We start from the raw sequence: 18,226 nt of genomic DNA, 5'->3' as shown, positions 1-18,226 counted from the left end.
CTTAAATTTTCCTTATTGATAACTGAATTTTTTCATCCTGTATTTTTATAAAGGCTTGTAGGTACATTAAAAGTATTTATTAACCATTAAAACTCTATAGCTCCCTGGTTTCCAAAACTTGAAATGAAAATCAAGTTGGAGATTTTGTTTTATGGAAATTTTAAATATTGAAAACTTAATGATGACCTAACATATTAGCACATCTTAGAGGGTTTAGAAAATTTATATTGGTTATGAAACCAATTTATATTGGTTTCTGGGTGGTTGGGTTTTTATTTTAAATAGACTTCTTTCTGGGGGCACCTGGATGGCTTAGTTGGAAGCATCTGACTCTTGATTTTGGCTCAGATCATGATCTAAAGGTTCATGGGATCAAGCCCTGTAGCAGATTCTGTACTGACCGTGAGGAGCTTGCTTAGGATTCCCTCTCATCCTCTCTCTCTGCCCCTCCCCAACTCACTCTCTCTGTCACAAAATAAACAAACTTAAAAAACCCAGACTTTCTTTGGTTGATTTATTTTTTATTTTCCTTTTGCACACTTTGTTTTTGTGTGCAGTTATTCAGGAAGGGAAATTTCCACTTGACTTTTTCCTTCACCAGACAGAAGTTTCAGGTGTGTGTATGTGTGTGTGAGCACATGCACACAAAAAGTGAATCATGGGGGGGGGGGGGCGCTTGGGTGGCTCAGTTGGTTGGGCGTCCGACTTTGGCTCAGGTCACAATCTCACGGTCTGTGAGTTTGAGCCCCGCGTTGGGCTCTGTGCTGACGGCTTAGAGCCTGGAGCCTGCTTCGGATGCTGTGTCTCCCTCTCTCTCTGCTCCTCCCCTGCTCATGCTCTGTCTCTCTCTGTCTCAAAAATATATAAAAACATTAAAAAAGAAAAAAAAGTGAACCATGGAGGTACATACTTGATGGGTGAAAGAATGTTTCCCAGAGTATCAGAAGGTTACTACTGTAGGATTGTGACTTGCTTTTCCATCGCATCTTCATTTAACAAGAATATGTACAAAAATTGTCAGTGGGCACCTGGGTAGCTCAGTAGGTTGAGTGACTGACTCTTGATTTCCGTTCAGGTCATGATCTCATAGTTCATGGGTTCCAGCAACCCCTGCCACCTCCCACCCCCTTAGGGTTCCATGCTGATGCTGTAGAGCCTGCTTGGGATTCTCTCTCTTTCCCTCTCTCTCTCTCTCTCTCTCTCTGTCTCTGACCCTCCCCTGCTTGTGCATATGTGTGTTTGTGTGTGCGTGCGTGTGTGTGCTTGCGCATGCACATGCTCTGTCTGTCTCACCCTCTGGAAAAAAAAACTTTAAAAAGTTCTTTGTCAAACCTAACATTTCTGTGAGTTGATTCTTGTTCCTACAGTTACCTTTTTTTTTTTTTTTTTTTTTAATTAGCACTTGCGTGCATGCATGCGCTGGGGAGGGGCAAACAGAGAGGGAGAGAGAGAATCCCAAGCAGGCTCCACGCCCAGGACAGAGCCAGAAAGGGCTTGAACCTATGACCATGAGATCATGACCTCAGCCGAAATGAAGAGTCGGACTCTTAACCAACTGCGTCCACCCAGGCGCCCCCTTACAGTTATCATTTTTTACTGTTAGAGACTTGTATAACGTAACTTCATATTCTCACCTAGATCTTTCAAATAGCTTTCTTTGCTGTTGGAAAATACTTCTCAGAACAGAGTTAGCTGAAGTGTGAGCTTTCCTCATTTATTCTGTCAATAATGTCACTTTGAGGTATGAAAATGCATCTTTTCTAGACGTGGATGTTAATCTTTACTGTATTTTGGCAGTCATCCTGGTGTCTTCAGTGCAGAACTTTCAGTCTGATTCATTTCATCTAAGAGAAAGTACAGAGATGTTTTTAAAATTACCTGGCACAATTAAAGTCCAATATATTGTTGCATTTTTACCAGTGCCATAGTTGTGCAGTAAAGGTTGTATTTCCAGTAGTTGATCCCATTCCTCAGAGAATGTGGCAAAGGCTTCTAAAATAATGCATTTAGCCAAACACTTTTGTAAAGAATGCTTAATTTTTTCCTACTCTAAGTAAATATTCTTCTTTGGAGCCTTAATCCCTTTCTACTTACCAACCTAATGTAATTTTTCCCTTCTTTGAATCCGTATTAATATGTTCTGTAGCCCTTACACTTTTTCCACCCTTTACATAATGGATAGTTGAATAGTTGTTTTATATCCCCTACCAAATGATACGATGTTTGTGGGCAGACACTGTCTGTTCATCTTTGTGCTTCTTGCACTGCTCTCACAATACCTTACTCAATAAATACATAGCTAATGACTTGAATGAAATAACAGCAATTGGACATTTTGGATTATGTGAAATTTGCTTCAGCTACTGAGTCTAATGTAGGATGTTGCCTCATTTATTACCACTCAGGATGGCCTTCTTCCAAAAAGTACAAAATACTTTTACATTTTGTTTTTCTGAAATGAACTCTAAAAGCCAGAAAAGACTTAGAAACAAATACCACCTGTGCCCTGTATCTCCCAGAATTCAGTTTCAGAGAGGATAAAACATTTACTGGTCATATAGCAGGCTAGAGCTAGAAAGAGAACCTAAGTTCTCTGTATCTGCTTGTGTAATTGAACAGTAATACTTTTTATTACTGCTAGTAATAACTTTAAATTCATTAATTGGCACTGAGGATACTAAGAAACCTAAAACATACTTCCTGCTTTTAGATTTTAGATATCCTGGGCAAGTTGACAGGTATACATTAAAATTATTTCATGTGTTCATTTGTGAAACAAACAAAAAAACCCTTATATCATCTTTTACTCTTTGTCTTTTATTTTTGCCCAGATGTATTTGCATTCATTTGTTAAAAAAAAAAAAAAAAGGCAAACAAAATTACTTCCGGTTTTTTTTAATGTTTATTTATTTTTGAGAGAGACAGAGACAGAATGTGAGTGGGTTAGGAGCAGAGAGGGGGAGACACGGAAGCAGAAGCAGGCTCCAGGCTCTGAGCTGTCAGCACAGAGCCCGACGCGGGGCTCGAATTCACAAGCTGTGAGATCAGGTCCAGACGCTCAACCGACTGAGCCACCCAGGCGCCCCAAACAAAATGACTTCATACATCAGGTACCATAGTAGTGATTAATTCCACAGGAATTTAAAGGAAGAAATCAAGAGTGATAATGATCTTACATAATTTTTACAGATGAGGTAGGATTTCCTTTGACCTTAAGAAGGGCTGGGCTAAGGAATAGTACACAAATAGTTTGTCATGTTAAGACATATAGAAACAATGATAATACCAAGCCAGAAAGTTGACTCTCCTCATTTCTAGTCCAATAGCTTGTGTATTATATAGTCATCACATTTATAAGTATTTAACTTCTATTTCTATTTAAATCTATAAAGATTTAAATGTGTTTAATGCCCAGAGTATTGTATTAGGCTTTGTGTATTGTATTAGGCACAGTAGCCAAATTTCAGCTTTCATGAGGTGTAGAAGCCCAGTTTTGTGAGTTCTGTGGGTAAACTATGAAGTATGAAATCCATTCTGAACATATATTAACTATAATAATTCTTGTAGTCTGCACAAGGAATAACTCAATTGACTAATCTCAAACTACTTAAATCTTCCCTCAGAAGTCCATAAATCTTTTTTTTTTTTTTAATGTTTATTTTGAGGGTGGGAAGGGGAGGAGAGAGAGGGAGAGAGAACCCAATCCACATTGTCAGTGCTAAGCCCGACACAGGGCTTGATCTCATGAATCTTGAGATCATGACCTGAGCCAAAATCAAGAGTCGGATCCTAACTCACTGAGCCACCTAGGCACCCCAAGAATTCCATAAATCTTAAATCTAACAATAGCAGATGCTTATTTTTTGTTATTTGTTCTCCTATATTCATGGCAACTATTGTTTTTCATAGATGGCACATGTTTTGGGGATAACACACACCCTTTACAAAGAAGAAGCATTGCAAATATCAGTGAAATAAATATACTTGTTTATGTTTGCACTACTGCCTAGAGTGTATTTAGTAAGTTGTTCTAGTTTTAGTAAAATTAAGAAAAAGTTCATTCATCTGTGTTGTGAAACACAGAGGTAATTATGTCACTATACTGCAGTTGAATTGGGAATACTATAAATTAGTATGGTTTCTGGCATTTTGGTTTTTTTACCATTTTAATTCAGTATTTCATTTGTCATTTTTTTCCTGTTTTCAATAGGATAGGTATGGGAGCCGACTGATGTGTACCCTCATTTTCCAGTTGTGTAAACATGAAACACTTGTTTTATATTCTTGAGAATTTTGTTGCTGTTTAACTTATTCTTTTCGGTAATGAATGTTAATCCATTCGAGTCTTTTGAAAGTATGACTAGCCATTAGATAACAAATGTTAGATAGAAAAAATCTTCCCAGTCAGCTCTGCTAGAGCTCAGATTGAATTGGAAAAGTATTGAAATGGTTCGTATTGAGAAATTTTTCGTCTTTTTTTGTTTTTGGTTGTTTGATAAAAACATTCTACTAAAAAATAACATTGGATAGATTAGTGTTACTATTGCATCTGACTTAAAAATCTTTTATATTTAAATTTAGATGGAAAAAGTCACCTCCCCCCTCTTTTTTTCAAGAAAGGAAAGGTGAAGCCTCAGGCCTTCAGGAAATATGACTAGAACCAAAGAAAATAAATACAGTTCATATTCCAGTAGCCCTCAGAACAACAATGATGAACCCTTGAAAACTAAACAAAGATGATCAAACTCATTTTTTATAGGCAATGTACAAATTAAATTAGGTGTCATTTTTAAATCCACTTTATAAATGGAAAAGATTGATAAGAACAAATATAGGGAAAGAGTACCCTCATATACTATTGGTGGTATGTAAATTGGAATGTCAGTTTTGAAGGGTTATTTGGCAGTATCTATCGAAGTTAAAGATGATTATATTACTTTTAACCTAGTAGTTTCATTTGTAGATAATCTGTCCCATAGATGTACTTGAATAAAAATGAATCAAAATAAGTGCACAGGAGGGGCACCTGGGTGGCTCAGTCAGTTGAGCATCATGACTCAGGTCATGATCTCACAGTTCATGAGTTTGAGTCCCGCATCAGGCCCTGCACTGACAGTGTGGAGCTTGCTTGGGATTCTTTCTCTCTCCATTTCTCTCTGCCCCTCCCCTGCTCTTGCTCTCTCTCAAAGTAAACACATAAAAAGATTTTTTTTTTTTTTTTAAGTAAATGCAGGGGTGCCTGGGTGGCTTAGTCTGTTAAGCATCTCACTCTTGATCTCGGCTCAGGTGATCTCATGTTTTGTGAATTCAAGCCCCGTGTTGGGCTCTGTGCTGACAGCATGGAGCCTGCTTGGGATTCACTGTCTCCCCCCCTCTCTGCCTCTCTTTCTCTCTCTCTCTCAAAAATAAGTGAATAAACATTAAAAAAAATAAATGCACAGGGAAAAAGTCTCTGCAGCTGTAATGCCACAGGATGGAAACAAACTTAGTATATTATTAATTGCCCTATAGTTAAATTGTGGAACAATTATAGATTGAACTACTCTGTTATAGTTAAAAGAATATCCTTTGTTGGAATGATTTTAAATTGTACTATTAAGCTTTAAAAATCTTCCAATGTGTATCGTATGATTCCATTATATAAAAGAAAGGATAATGCAAAGCATTCCAAATGCTGAATAGGTGAGTATACATTTGTATATAGAATATTATTTATATGTAAACAAATAGAAGACTATCAACAAAGATACATACAAACTTCTTTCTCAGTTTGCTTCTAGGGAGAGTGGTGGGATTTCAGAAGTATAAAAAGAAACTATCATAGTTTTTGACAGTTTTGATAATGAAAATATCATAAAATCTTACTTGTAAACAAAAATGCAGGTAGTCTTGCTTATTCTACTCAAAAATCTGTATGATATCCAATAAATCTATATTCCCATAATTTCCCTTTCTTTGGACTCTTCATTTATCGCCTTCCTCTAAATTCGTAACATGAGAACAAAACAAAAGTGAGTGTGGTTCCTTAGGTTCAGTGACTCTGGCCATACAAAACTTTTGGGAAATTCTCACTGGTATCTGTTCCAGGGTGGAAATTTGAATGAAATGCCAAGACTTTTGCAAATTTGAATGAATGCCAAGGTCAAGATGTCCTCATGGTGCAAGGTCTCTAGCCCTTGAACCTTGAAAATCCCCAAACTCGGTCTTATCAGTGTCTTGGAATTGATTGGATTCAGAGAAGCTTCCTTAGGCTGACTAATATCACAGGAGATTAAAACAGATTGCCAACTTATTAATTTACCATGAGAAATACAGCTGGCATGAGAACTAGGATACTGTCTGTCATCTTCTGATCATCATGTTCTCTCTTTGAAGGCCATCTAAACAGGAAGCTGAATTAGAATCATAACATACTTAGTGAACATGGAAATAGAATAAAGAAGAATTAAGTATATAATTTAGATACTTAATGGCTGAGACTCTGATGGCCTACAGTGTTAAGGTTGGTTTGATGCCACTGGGATGAATAGGGTGAGTCCTTGTGGGCACCTCAGATAATGCTGGTTTTACAATGTGGTTCTCAGAGAGAAACCTTATTTCGGTTTCACAGAGTGCCCTGAACCATCACCTACATATGCTATCTATGCCAGATGCTGTAGTAGATTCCTGAAGTGCAGACAGAAAAGACACTTACTTGGTCCTTATTTTCTCAAGCTTAGTTCATGTTAACTAAATGCTTTGGAACCTTGAAGTTTTATTTAACTGAGGCCTACATTTTGTTGGTGGCCAGATTTGGGTAGATATCAAAAATTTATCTTGGTGTCAGAATTAGCAGATGTTGCTTTTAACAATAGTGCTGGGTAATAGTTGGTAATAGTACAACAGTGGTTTATTGGGCCACTGTCAGGATTAGAAGAGTCAAGCAGTCCTCCTTTAAATGTGCAGTTGTCAGAGGTCAGAAATAGAAGACAATTAAAAACATAGAAAAGTGCAAGCAGGTGTTTTAAGTCAGGATCAGGATAAGGTGTGGAATTCTAACGGTTTGGTAAATTGGGATGTGCCAGTAATCCGAGTATTAGGATATGAGTTTGATTGAAGTAAAGCTTATCTTACTAGGGAAACTTGCCACAATATGGGTTGCTTGCTAAGACATTATTGGGCCTGTGCCCACTATGAGGGCTGGTAAATGATAGTCCCTGGCTGAGAAGTGAAACATCAGTCTCTGGACCTGATTTTATTTTTCTTTAAATGTAAAGTGTAAATAGATTCTTCCCCAGAAGATCATTAAATTTTGTTTGCATCATCTAATTTTTCTTTAAGTTAAAAACATGTATATATGTTTTAGATTATTTTAATTGACATGCACATATTATCTTATATTCTGCCTTTTAAAGAGTTTATGAGAAATACTATATATTTGTTTACATGGATAAATACATAAGCATAGTTTTAAAAATGAAGTAGTATATCATAAAAGTCTCCTTGTCTTGGGGCGCCTGGGTGGCGCAGTCGGTTAAGCGTCCGACTTCAGCCAGGTCACGATCTCGCGGTCCGTGAGTTCGAGCCCCGCGTCAGGCTCTGGGCTGATGGCTCAGAGCCTGGAGCCTGTTTCCGATTCTGTGTCTCCCTCTCTCTCTGCCCCTCCCCCGTTCATGCTGTGTCTCTCTCTGTCCCAAAAATAAATAAACGTTGAAAAAAAAAAAATTTATAAAAAAAAAAAAAAGTCTCCTTGTCTCTAATGTCACCCATCTCCCACCCCTCCTAGCACCACGACTATTACTTTGTTGTGTGTCCTTCCAGAGTTACTTAACAGGAACATACAAATATGCATTCTTATTTCTCCTCATTTTACCTAAAAGGGTAGCGTACTATATATGCTACTCCATAACTTGCTTTTTAAAGATAATAGTATGTTATGAAAGTATTCAAATCTATATGTAGTTTTTCATTCCCTGTTTATTGCCACATGGTATTGCCTTGGGTGTGTTTCTTATGGTTTAACCTGTCCTCTCCTGGTGAACATTGAGGTGGATTTTAGTCTGTTGCTATCACACCATGATGTAATGTGTTTGTGTGTGTATAATTTCACAGGTGTGCAAGTATGTCATTAGGATATTTTCATCAGAAGTGCAGTTGCTGGGTCAGTTTTATGTGGGTGATTTTGATAGACATTGCTGAATTGCCCTCTGTTGTACCATTTCCTTTTTCTTTTAGGAAGTAGGCTGTACCAGTTTACACATTTTTTAGCAGTGCCATTTCTACAACATTGCCAACAATTACGTTTTCAAACTTCTGGATTTTTGCCAGCTTTTGATGAATGAATAGCAGTATCTCAGTTGTAATATGCATTCTCTTATTGTTAGATCAAGTGTCTCAGTTCTCAGAGCCATTTTTTAAAGTTTATTTATTTATTTTTTTTGAGAGAGAGGGAGAGAGATAGCAAGTGGGGGAGGAGCAGAGAGAGAGAGAGAGAGAGAGAGAGAATCCTAAGCAGGCTCTGCACTGTCAGTGGGAGCCCAATGCAGGGCTTGAACTCAGGAGCCATGGGATCATGACCTGAGCCAAAGTCAGGTGCTTTCTTAACTGACTGAACCATCTAGGCTCCCCCCTCAGAGCCATTTTACTTCTTTTTTCCACTGTTTTATTTCTTTAGCTCAACTTTTTGTTAATTTGTGAAATAATATTTTAATAATACTTTATGATTAGAATTTTTAATGTTTATATTACATTGTATTATGTAATTATACCAGTGTTTATCTTTCTGTAGCTGGGCATATGATCTCCTTTTTGAGTGTGGCTATTACATTTATTTTGCTGAGAACAGTTATTAAAAAGTGTTTCCCCTTTAGGTTGTTTGGGAATTGAGAATTACAGGATCTGTTGTAGGCTTTTGTACTAATTAGCTGTGAGTAAACCATGTAACTTACATGCATCTCAGTTCTTCCATCTGCAAATAAAGATGTTGAATTAAATGATTTCTTCGTCCTGTGACCCTTTGAAAGTTATCAAAAGCATTATATTAAGCCATTATTAATAGTCTTAAAATAATATAGAAAGAGCAATATTATGTTGTTATAGGTTTTAAAAGACTTGTTCTGTTTCTTGTTGGATAAATAATGCTTTTCTTTGGTAAAAAAATTATCTTTCATTTGCCTCCCTTGACATTTCTTGGTTAGAAATACCTCTTCATCTTTTTTCACTTCACATCAAAGCCACTTTTTAGAGGCATGCTTTTTGTGGGCGGAGGGTGGGGTACTGTAAGGGAAGAAAAATACACTGTTTTTGATTTAATTTAATCCTTCTCCTAAACGTGCTTCATTACTGCATAACTGCTGCCAATTGGCCTGTTCAATTTGCCAGACTCAATTGGAAATCTGATCTCCTTAAATCTGTTTAAATGGTCCCTCATCAAAAATTAACACATTCAACTAGTTACACTATTTCTGCACTATGGAGTTAGGAATTAAATTATAGTAATCTTGGTGTTTTTTTTTTTTCTTTGTTTACTTGGCATCTGTGAAAATTGCACTAGAGAAGACAAATAGATCTTTTTTTTTTTTTAATTTTTTAAGTTTATTCACTTAGAGACAGACTTGTACACACACAAGTGGGATAGGGGCAGAGAGAGAGAGAGGGAGAGAGAATCCCAAGCAGGCTTTGCACTGTCAGTGCAAAGCCCGATGAGGGGCTCGAACCCACGAACTGTGAGATCATGACCTGAGCCAAAATCATATGCTCAACCGACTGAGCCTCCTAGGCAACCCAGGATTTTTTTATTTTTAAGTAATCCCTACACCCAACCCGGGGCTTGAACTCAGAGCCCTGAAATCAAGAGTTGCATGCTCCATCAACTGAACCCACCAGGCCCCTAAATATATCTTTTGATGTGTGCTTTGGGGAATGAGATTAAAACCAGTGGTAAAATGAGATGTAGACAGTAACATTTGAATTACAACATCAAAATATAAGTAGACTGTTAGTAAAACTCAGAACTTTCAAAATTAAAAATCCTCTAACACTAGAGCATACAGACTTGGATTCTAAAAACTAGTAAGTTTTGATTGTATGGCATGATCTTACTCCCCTCGCCCACCATGAAATAGATTAAACTTTGCCATATAGTTTTTCACCCAGATTAGAGAGCATTAAGAGATAAAAGAAACCTTAAAGCTCATTTAGGCAATTCTCTCCTTGTATGAAATTCTTCCTTAAGGAAGGGAGATAAGCTTCCTTTGTGCGCAGCTCTTTAGTAGTAGAGTTGAGACTAGATCTTGGGTCATTGGATTCCTAGTCCATTTTACTTTCTACCATACTCTACTTAGTGTTGTTATTATCTTAATCTCTTTCTCGTTTCTGTCTTCCATATCTCCTACACACTTACCTATGAATGTGTGTTGGACACTGTTATCTGATAGTTTTGTCTGTCTGGCCGTTTTTATTTTATGTTTGGTTTCCATACTAATCATCTAGATACTTATCACTCAGTACTTAGGTTATTAATTGCCTTTGGGCTGTACTCACTACTCCTGTTAGCTTTTTTTTTTGTTGTTGTTGTTCTTTGGAATTTATTCACTACTGAATAGTGACATTCTTTGAAAAAACATTTTCATCACTTTCTTTTCCAATTTAAGATATTTAGTGTTTTCCTGTTGTATATTTGGTCAAAATTCTCAGTTCACAATTCAAACGATCTTCTCAAATAATTATGGCTTACCTATTTGATCATGCCTTTTTTGTTGTTGTTACTGAAAAATGGTTTTATTACATTGTTGGATATCCATCTACTTATTCTCCGTATCTGATCAGTTCTAAATTTATCTTCCAGTCTTACACATTCCTTGCCTGTTCCAACTTTTGAACTGGTTATTTGTTTTTCACATTGGAAACTTCTGAGTGTTCTTTTCTTTCTGTTGCCAGTGATGAATAATGTTTTCTCCAGATATATATGTTTTAGTTATGCTCATTTTTATTACAGACAAAAGCAGTGTTATATATCTGAATGCACTTGTGGGTTTGGAAAATACTAATTTAGAAATGAATCGGGGTACCTGGGTGGCTCAGTCAGTTGAGCATCTGACTCTTGATTTTGGCTCAGGTCATGATCCCAGGGTTGTGGGATCGAGCCCATGCTCAGCGCAAAGCCTGCTTAATATTTTCTGTCTCTCTCCCACTGCCCCCCTCCCCCACTCACACTGTCTCTCTCTTTTTCTCTCTCTCTCTCCAGATAAAAATGAATCAGTTGTTGACAGACAGGAAGAAAATATAGTGGATAGTCTCCTTGGTGCTGGAGTTTGCTAAAGTATGTGTGGTAAAATGAGATGATTTCTGGGATTGGGGAGGGACATAAGAATTGTGTTGCCGCAGCTTAGGTCTTAGGAAATAGGATAGAAAATTAATTTTTTTTTTCTCTTTGTCCATAAGGGCAGGATTTAGTTCTAGCTTTGAAATTGGGCATAGGTTGAATGAAGAAGGCTAATGGAAAGGTTTACTTAAGAGATTACAGGTATAGGTCCCATGGAAGAGTTAGTAACTGGCTCAGTGATTTTAAGGGACAGCTAAGTAGTCTTAACTTGATTTGAATCCAAATGGTAAAAGACATAGTTTTCTTAGTATTTGGGGCTTAGAAGTATACTTAAATGTCAGGAGCCCAGTACCTGTATAATTTGTACCTTCATCTTCATGTGAACATAAATTAGATGGTTAAGTATTTTAAACACCTGTAATGTAACAGTCTCTGTGCTAGACTGTGTGTTTACCAAGAGGAAGAAACATAATTTTGGCTTTAAAAGGAGGCTGAGAGCCGAGTGGGGAAGGCAAACTTGCACATGAACAAATGTGTTAATTGCCATAGGAAGATATGTATAAAGTGCAAGATAATTTAGGAAGCAGTGAACTGTGTGTTGGGAAAATCACAGAAGAGAATGGATATTTGGTGTAATTTGAACAAACTGCCACTATAAAAAGTCATATAACCAGGAAGAAATGCCCCTTTCTCCTTCAGTCCACCTGGTGGAATAAAAATGAAGACTCTACTCTGGTGTCAAGATACTGTCTAGAGGAGAAAAATCATTTTCTATTAATACTCTGTATGGAGGTGCCAGAAATGATCCTGTCTTTTGGAGTGTCCATGAGATTTCTATCACTTAATCAAGATTTTGTACCATTCTGAGACTCAAAACTAAACAAAAGCCTTTGCTGACTAATCCAGTCTTACCCTGGTGTTTAAATTTTTTTTTTTTTTTTTTAAATTTTTTTTCAACTTTTATTTATTTTTGGGACAGAGAGAGACAGAGCATGAACGGGGGAGGGGCAGAGAGAGAGGGAGACACAGAATCGGAAACAGGCTCCAGGCTCTGAGCCATCAGCCCAGAGCCCGACGCGGGGCTCGAACTCACGGACCGCGAGATCGTGACCTGGCTGAAGTCGGACGCTCAACCGACTGCGCCACCCAGGCGCCCCTAAATTTTTTTTTAAATTCTCTAATATCTATACCCCAATATTTTTATGCTTCTTCAAGATACCATTTTAGAAATGTATCCTTTTTTTTTTTTTAATTTTTTTTTTCAACGTTTATTTTTGGGACAGAGAGAGATAGAGCATGAACGGGGGAGGGGCAGAGAGAGAGGGAGACACAGAATCGGAAACAGGCTCCAGGCTCTGAGCCATCAGCCCAGAGCCCGACGCGGGGCTCGAACTCACCGCAAAATCGTGACCTGGCTGAAGTCGGACGCTTAACCGACTGCGCCACCCAGGCGCCCCGAAATGTATCCTTTTAAAATGTTTCATGTGTAGGACACCTGGGTGGCTCAGTCGGTTGAGCATCCGACTTTGGCTCAGATCATGATCTCACAGTTTGTGGGTTCGAGCCCCACATTGGGCTCCGTGCTGACAGCTCAGAGCCTGGAGCACGCTTCGGATTCTGTCTTCCTCTCTCTCTCTCTGCCCTTCCCTTAGTCATGCTTTCTCTCTCTCTCTCTCTCTCTCTCTCTCTCTCTCTCTCTCTCAAAAATAAATAATAAAACATTAAAAAAATATTTCATGTGTATCTTGCCTAATTAGAATGTGGAATTCTTTTTAGCCTTTTAGGTCTTAGCAAGGCCTGAATAGCATGAACTTAATACATTTTTGTTGAATGAGAAGTTCCCAGTAATTCTCTTAGATGCTGAATTAGTCAGCTTTTGCTGTGGCAATAAACCACCTCCAGTTTTAGTGGCTTACAATCATAAACATTTATTTCTCACTAGCATTCCATATGTCAGCTGTGCTCAACTGGCTCAGCTGGTCTTCCCAGTGCCTGGCTGCAGGCTGAGATCTGTCCATTATGGAACCCAGGCTGAAAGAGCATGCCTACTAGGGGCATGATCTTCTCTTGGTAGAATGCAGAAGCACAAGAAGGCTAACAGCAGTACTCTTCAAAGCGCTCTATGGAACTGGCCTACATCCCATTAGCCATAGCAAGGCATATGGCAAGATACGCACCTAAAATGAAGAGTGTGGAAAGTAGTATTTTCCCATGGGATGGGGGATGGGAGGGTGAGTGTTTAGTGAACAATAATATGACCTAATACAGATGTTTCTGAATTAACAATTAGAGGAACAGGTGAAGTTATAAGTACGAAACCAAAGAATTTGGTGCGTAGGAGGTCTTCCAAGGACCTGGGAGTGAGGAATATTTAATGAAAACTTAAATTATTTTAACAAAAGCAATATCAACATTAAAAGGTAGGGGGGCTGCAAAGTGTCCTAGTTAAAAACCTGGGCTCTGACGTTAGTCCATTCGGTTTAGATTATGGATCTGCTTCCTAGCTGTATACTCTAGATCAAGTCACTATATCTCAGTTTTCACATCTGTAAAATGGATGTGCCACTTCCAAATCTGTTACTTTGCAGTTGTAAATCCATCTTTCATCGCCCTATTTGCAACACTGGAAATTTCTCTCTTGCCAGCTTTTGTTAAGGTTTGTCAGTAGAAGGACTAGAGGGAGAGTAGAGAAAGGAGGAGTTTTTCTTCCTCATTCTAGTGTCTTGGCTGCTCGCTCCTGTAGCACACTGAGGCCCCCAGAATGTGGCACACCTAGGCTCTCAACGCCTAGGGAGTTTTAGCAGCAACACTCCTACATGCAGTTTCCCAGTGAGTTCCGTACTCTGACATCTCCCCCTTGGTACCTTCCTGAGTTCCCCTGGCGTGTTGAGTTCTACTAGATGACTTTACAGTGAGTGACCTGTTGGCCTGATACTTTAGTGAATTTCTCAGACATCCATGCCATGTCCTTATCACAGGCCTGTATCTAAGCCCTGTTGAGAGTGACCCCTTTACAGATTTATTCCTCTCCTGTTGGTCTGCATCAGCCCTTGAAGTAGTGGCTGCTCCCTGTATCTGCTATCTCTTTGACTCTTGGTATTATCCTTTGTTATAATTAATAATGCTTTATATTAACCTTTCCCTGTTGAAATTACTATGCGGTTTCTTGTCTTCTGATTGTACTTTGACTCATATGTCAGGGTAATAAGTGCTATTTTTCTCATACAATTGTTCCGAGGATTAAATGGAATACTACATGGGATCGCAAAGTGTTTAGTGTCTGCCACTGAGTAAGTCTGTAGTACGTGTGGGTGATGTGGAAACTATCATCTTCATCATCATCATCATCGCTGTTCCCATCACTAATTAGGAATAACATTTCTACTTTTTGTCCACAGGATGTTTCGTCTTCACTCACTCTCTGCATTGGCAGAACTGGCCGTGGGCGTTCGATGTTACCATGGAGGATCACAGCCCACCCAGATCAGGCGACGACTAATGATGGTGGCTTTCCTGGGAGCATCTGCAGTAACTGCGAGTACTGGTCTCCTGTGGAAGAGGTGCGTGTTATCTGAGCATTCTGCTCCTGCGTGTACTCTCATTCTTCCAGTTGTCTGTGTTATCTAGAAGGATTATATTGATTTCTGGCTTAACTTTGCACTAAAATTTCTTGCCCAAATAATTTGGTGTTGATAATATTTGTGAAATAAGATGTTTCAAAGAATTCAGCACTTGTGTCAAAGCAACCAATAGGAGATATCCTGCCTTAATATCTGCCTGTCTCCTCTGCCAAACATTTAAAATAATTTACCAATTTAATAATTTTAATAAATTTTTGAATAAATAATATATAATAGTAAATGAATAAGTAAATAAATTTAATAATTTACCAATTTGCTGTATACAATCCACTGGTTTTTAGTATATTTACAAAATTGTACATCATTGCCACTCTCTGATTCTGAAAATTTTCATCACTCCATAAAGAAACTCCGTGCCATTTAGTAGTCACTTCCCACTTTCTCCATCCCTCCCAGACCTGGGAAATTGCTGATCTGCTTTCTGCCATTAGGCAGTAAAATAGGGGTAATGATAGTACCTATCTCAAAGGTTGTTATGAAGATTGAGTTATTATTATTTTTTTAAATAACATTTTATTTTATTTTTTAAGTAGGCTGTACACTCAGCATGGGGCTCCAACTCACGACCCTGAGCTCAAGAATCATACACTTTACTGACTAAGTCAGCTAGGCACTCTGAGGTATTGTTAAGTGCTTAGAACAGCGCTTGGCACATAACTTTGTAAAATAAATATTTTGTGTAGAAGGTACTTGGCACATAGTAAGCTATCAATAAATGTTAACTATTATTACTGGATATGAGCCAAAGGTGAGAAATGGTGAAGAGAGGAGAGAGAGTATTAGCAGAAAAGACTGGGTTTCCAAAAAAAAAAAAAAAAAAAAAAAGTTGGAGTTGTGATATAAAAGATTCTATATTAGATTCTATCTCCTATGCCAAAAGTTGTGATTTTAATCTGTAGGCAATGATGAGCTAAGAGGGTTTGAAGGAAGAGTCTGATCACAAACAAGTATTAAGAGACGTTAATACAGCAACAATAATGGAATAAACTGGAGTGGGAAGATGATCTACTGACAGACACTAATACTAGTTTGAGATGATGATGCAGGTGCAGGAACCTTAGAAAGGGGTGCATGGGTTTAGGAAGAAGAGAGAGGGGGAGAAAGATCTAGACGGAAGGAGGAAGAGAGGGAGGCAAAAGAAGGAAAGGAGGAATGGGAAACACACTTTTTGTTCTTTCACTGTAATAAATATTAAATGCTTAGCAATTTCTTCAGGAATGCTTTCCTATAATGGAATTAGAGGACGCCAGGCAGGTGCATTTAGATTGCCTTTTGGCTTAGTCTAATATCAAAGATGACAACAGGCTCTACCTGAAGAAGCTGAGAAGTTGTTTGATGGTTTGAATGTTTAAGAAGTTACTACTCTTTTTCTTTGAGTCACTTTGTTTATACTATACAGATTAAATGCTAATGAACAAGTTTAGATTATTTTACTTATCTTAGTTTGTGTTGTTTTTGTGTAATATTACTCCCAGAAAAAGAATAAGAAGATAATTTGGACTGGTATGTAGAGGAAACATTCCTCTTTTTGTTATAATTTTTAAGCCCCAAAATATCCAAAAGAAGAAAATCTACATATTGACAGTATGTTTTGTCACAGATTATAATTTGATGAATGCTTCAAAATCATAAATATACCTAAGTGCCAAGATTTTAGTGCTTGAAGATTGTTAGTCTTGTGCCTTTGCTGTGCCATGTAGGAAATTATAATGAGAGAACCATAATTATTCTAAAGTTTTGAAACAAAAAACAAAAAAAAATTGTTGAAGTTTTCATGTTTATATTGAGATCAAGATCAATAGCAAACACTCTCTAAAATGATTGTGAGTTGGGGCTCCTGAGTTGCTCAGCTGGTTAAGCGTCCAACTTTTGGTTTTGGCTCGGGCACGATCTGACGGTTGTGAGTTTGAGCCCTCCATCTGGCTCCACGCTGACATTCTAGCTTTCTCCCTCTCTCTCTTTGTTCCTCTCCTGCTCACTCACTCTCTCTCTCAAAATAAATAAGTAAAGTTTAAAAAATAAATAAATAAAATGATTGTGAGTTATCATGTCAGAGAATATAGGCATAGGGCTTGCCCTTTAATTTTATGTCTTTTTTCCATTCTCTTTTTAAAACTTGTGAAATGAGCAGAAATAAAATGTTTTCCTAAGAAGTGAGATTTAAAGTTCTTTAAAAAAAAATAAAGTTCAGGGGCGCCTGGGTGGCTCAGTTGGTTAAGCGTCTGACCTTGGCTCAGGTAATGATCTCATGGTTCATGAGTTTGAGCCCCACATCGGGCTCTGTGCTGACAGCTCAGAGCCTGGAACCTGCCTTGATTCTGTGTCTCCCTCTCTCTCTGGCCCTTCCCCCACCTGCACTCTGTCTCTGTGTCTGTCTCTCTCTCTTTCAAAAATAAATAAACGTTAAAAAAATTTTTTTAAATAAAATTCTTTTTAAAAGAGGGCATGATACAATTTTAAAGTTTAAAAAATTTTAAATTTATAAACTTAAGTTTCAAAACTTTAAACTTCATAAATTTAAATGACAAAAGAACAATAGGATCTAAAAAGTCTAATGTAGAAGTTTCCATCCCCAATCCCTTTTCCTGAACAAAAAATAAATATTTAGCGTATGTTGTTATAGTTTTGAATTATATAGGTGGATGACAAAGAATACAGTTTGGAATGTTTGCCTTCAAACCAAAGTGTATATGTTCTGGGTTATACAATTAGGTATATGTAAAGACCAGGTTTACTACCTAAATTCATGAATTAACTTAAGTATGAACCTTAGAAACCATATTACGGTATTGTTAGAGAAAGAACATTTGTCACATTTTACTTTGTTTTCAGATACTCAGTCTTAAAAAAGATACTGAGATATAGTATTAAGGACTCAGGGTTTGAAGTCTGAATATTTGGGTTTAAACTGGCTATGTAGCCTATCTAGTATCATTCTTTGTTTAGCCTAAAGTACTTCCTTTACTAGGAGTTCTTGTCTGCAGGAGATAGATCCTGTCAGCTTTTGTCTGGAAATGTCTTTATTTTGCTTTCACTTTTGAGGAATATTTTCACTGGATATAGAATTCTAGGTTGACTTTTTTCTTTCTAGCACTTTAAGTATATCATTCAGTTGTCTCCAGTTTTGATTTTTCTTTTTTTGTCTTCAGTATGGTATCCTCATTATATTCTAGTATTTTTCTTCGTTGTGGTAAGATATATGTAGCATAAAATTTACCATTTTAACCATTTTTAACTTCATTAACATTAATTACATTCACATTGTTTTGTAACCAATACCACC

At 37.5% G+C, this 18,226-nt stretch overlaps 1 protein-coding gene across 8 annotated transcripts in view; it reads left to right on the top strand.

The window, feature by feature from the left end:
* The window catches only part of MICU1 (mitochondrial calcium uptake 1), a 254,880-nt gene that overhangs the window by 31,397 nt on the left and 205,257 nt on the right, over window positions 1-18,226 (top strand). For 6 of the 8 annotated variants that reach the window (XM_045437716.1, XM_045437718.1, XM_045437715.1 and 3 more), the window contains exon 2: window positions 14,701-14,862. In XM_045437716.1, coding sequence (XP_045293672.1) covers window positions 14,702-14,862 — 161 coding nt within the window. In that variant the 5' untranslated portion in view covers window position 14,701. Of the gene's footprint in view, window positions 1-11,224; window positions 11,300-14,700; window positions 14,863-18,226 lie in introns of all 8 variants that reach the window. The other 2 variants (XM_045437712.1, XM_045437717.1) reach the window with 1 other exon arrangement.

The sequence above is a fragment of the Leopardus geoffroyi genome, chromosome D2, assembly GCF_018350155.1.
Source record: "Leopardus geoffroyi isolate Oge1 chromosome D2, O.geoffroyi_Oge1_pat1.0, whole genome shotgun sequence".
NCBI classification, from domain to species: Eukaryota; Metazoa; Chordata; class Mammalia; order Carnivora; family Felidae; genus Leopardus; species Leopardus geoffroyi.
Note: the sequence above shows the minus strand (reverse complement) of the source record. Positions and strands in the feature narration are given on the sequence as shown.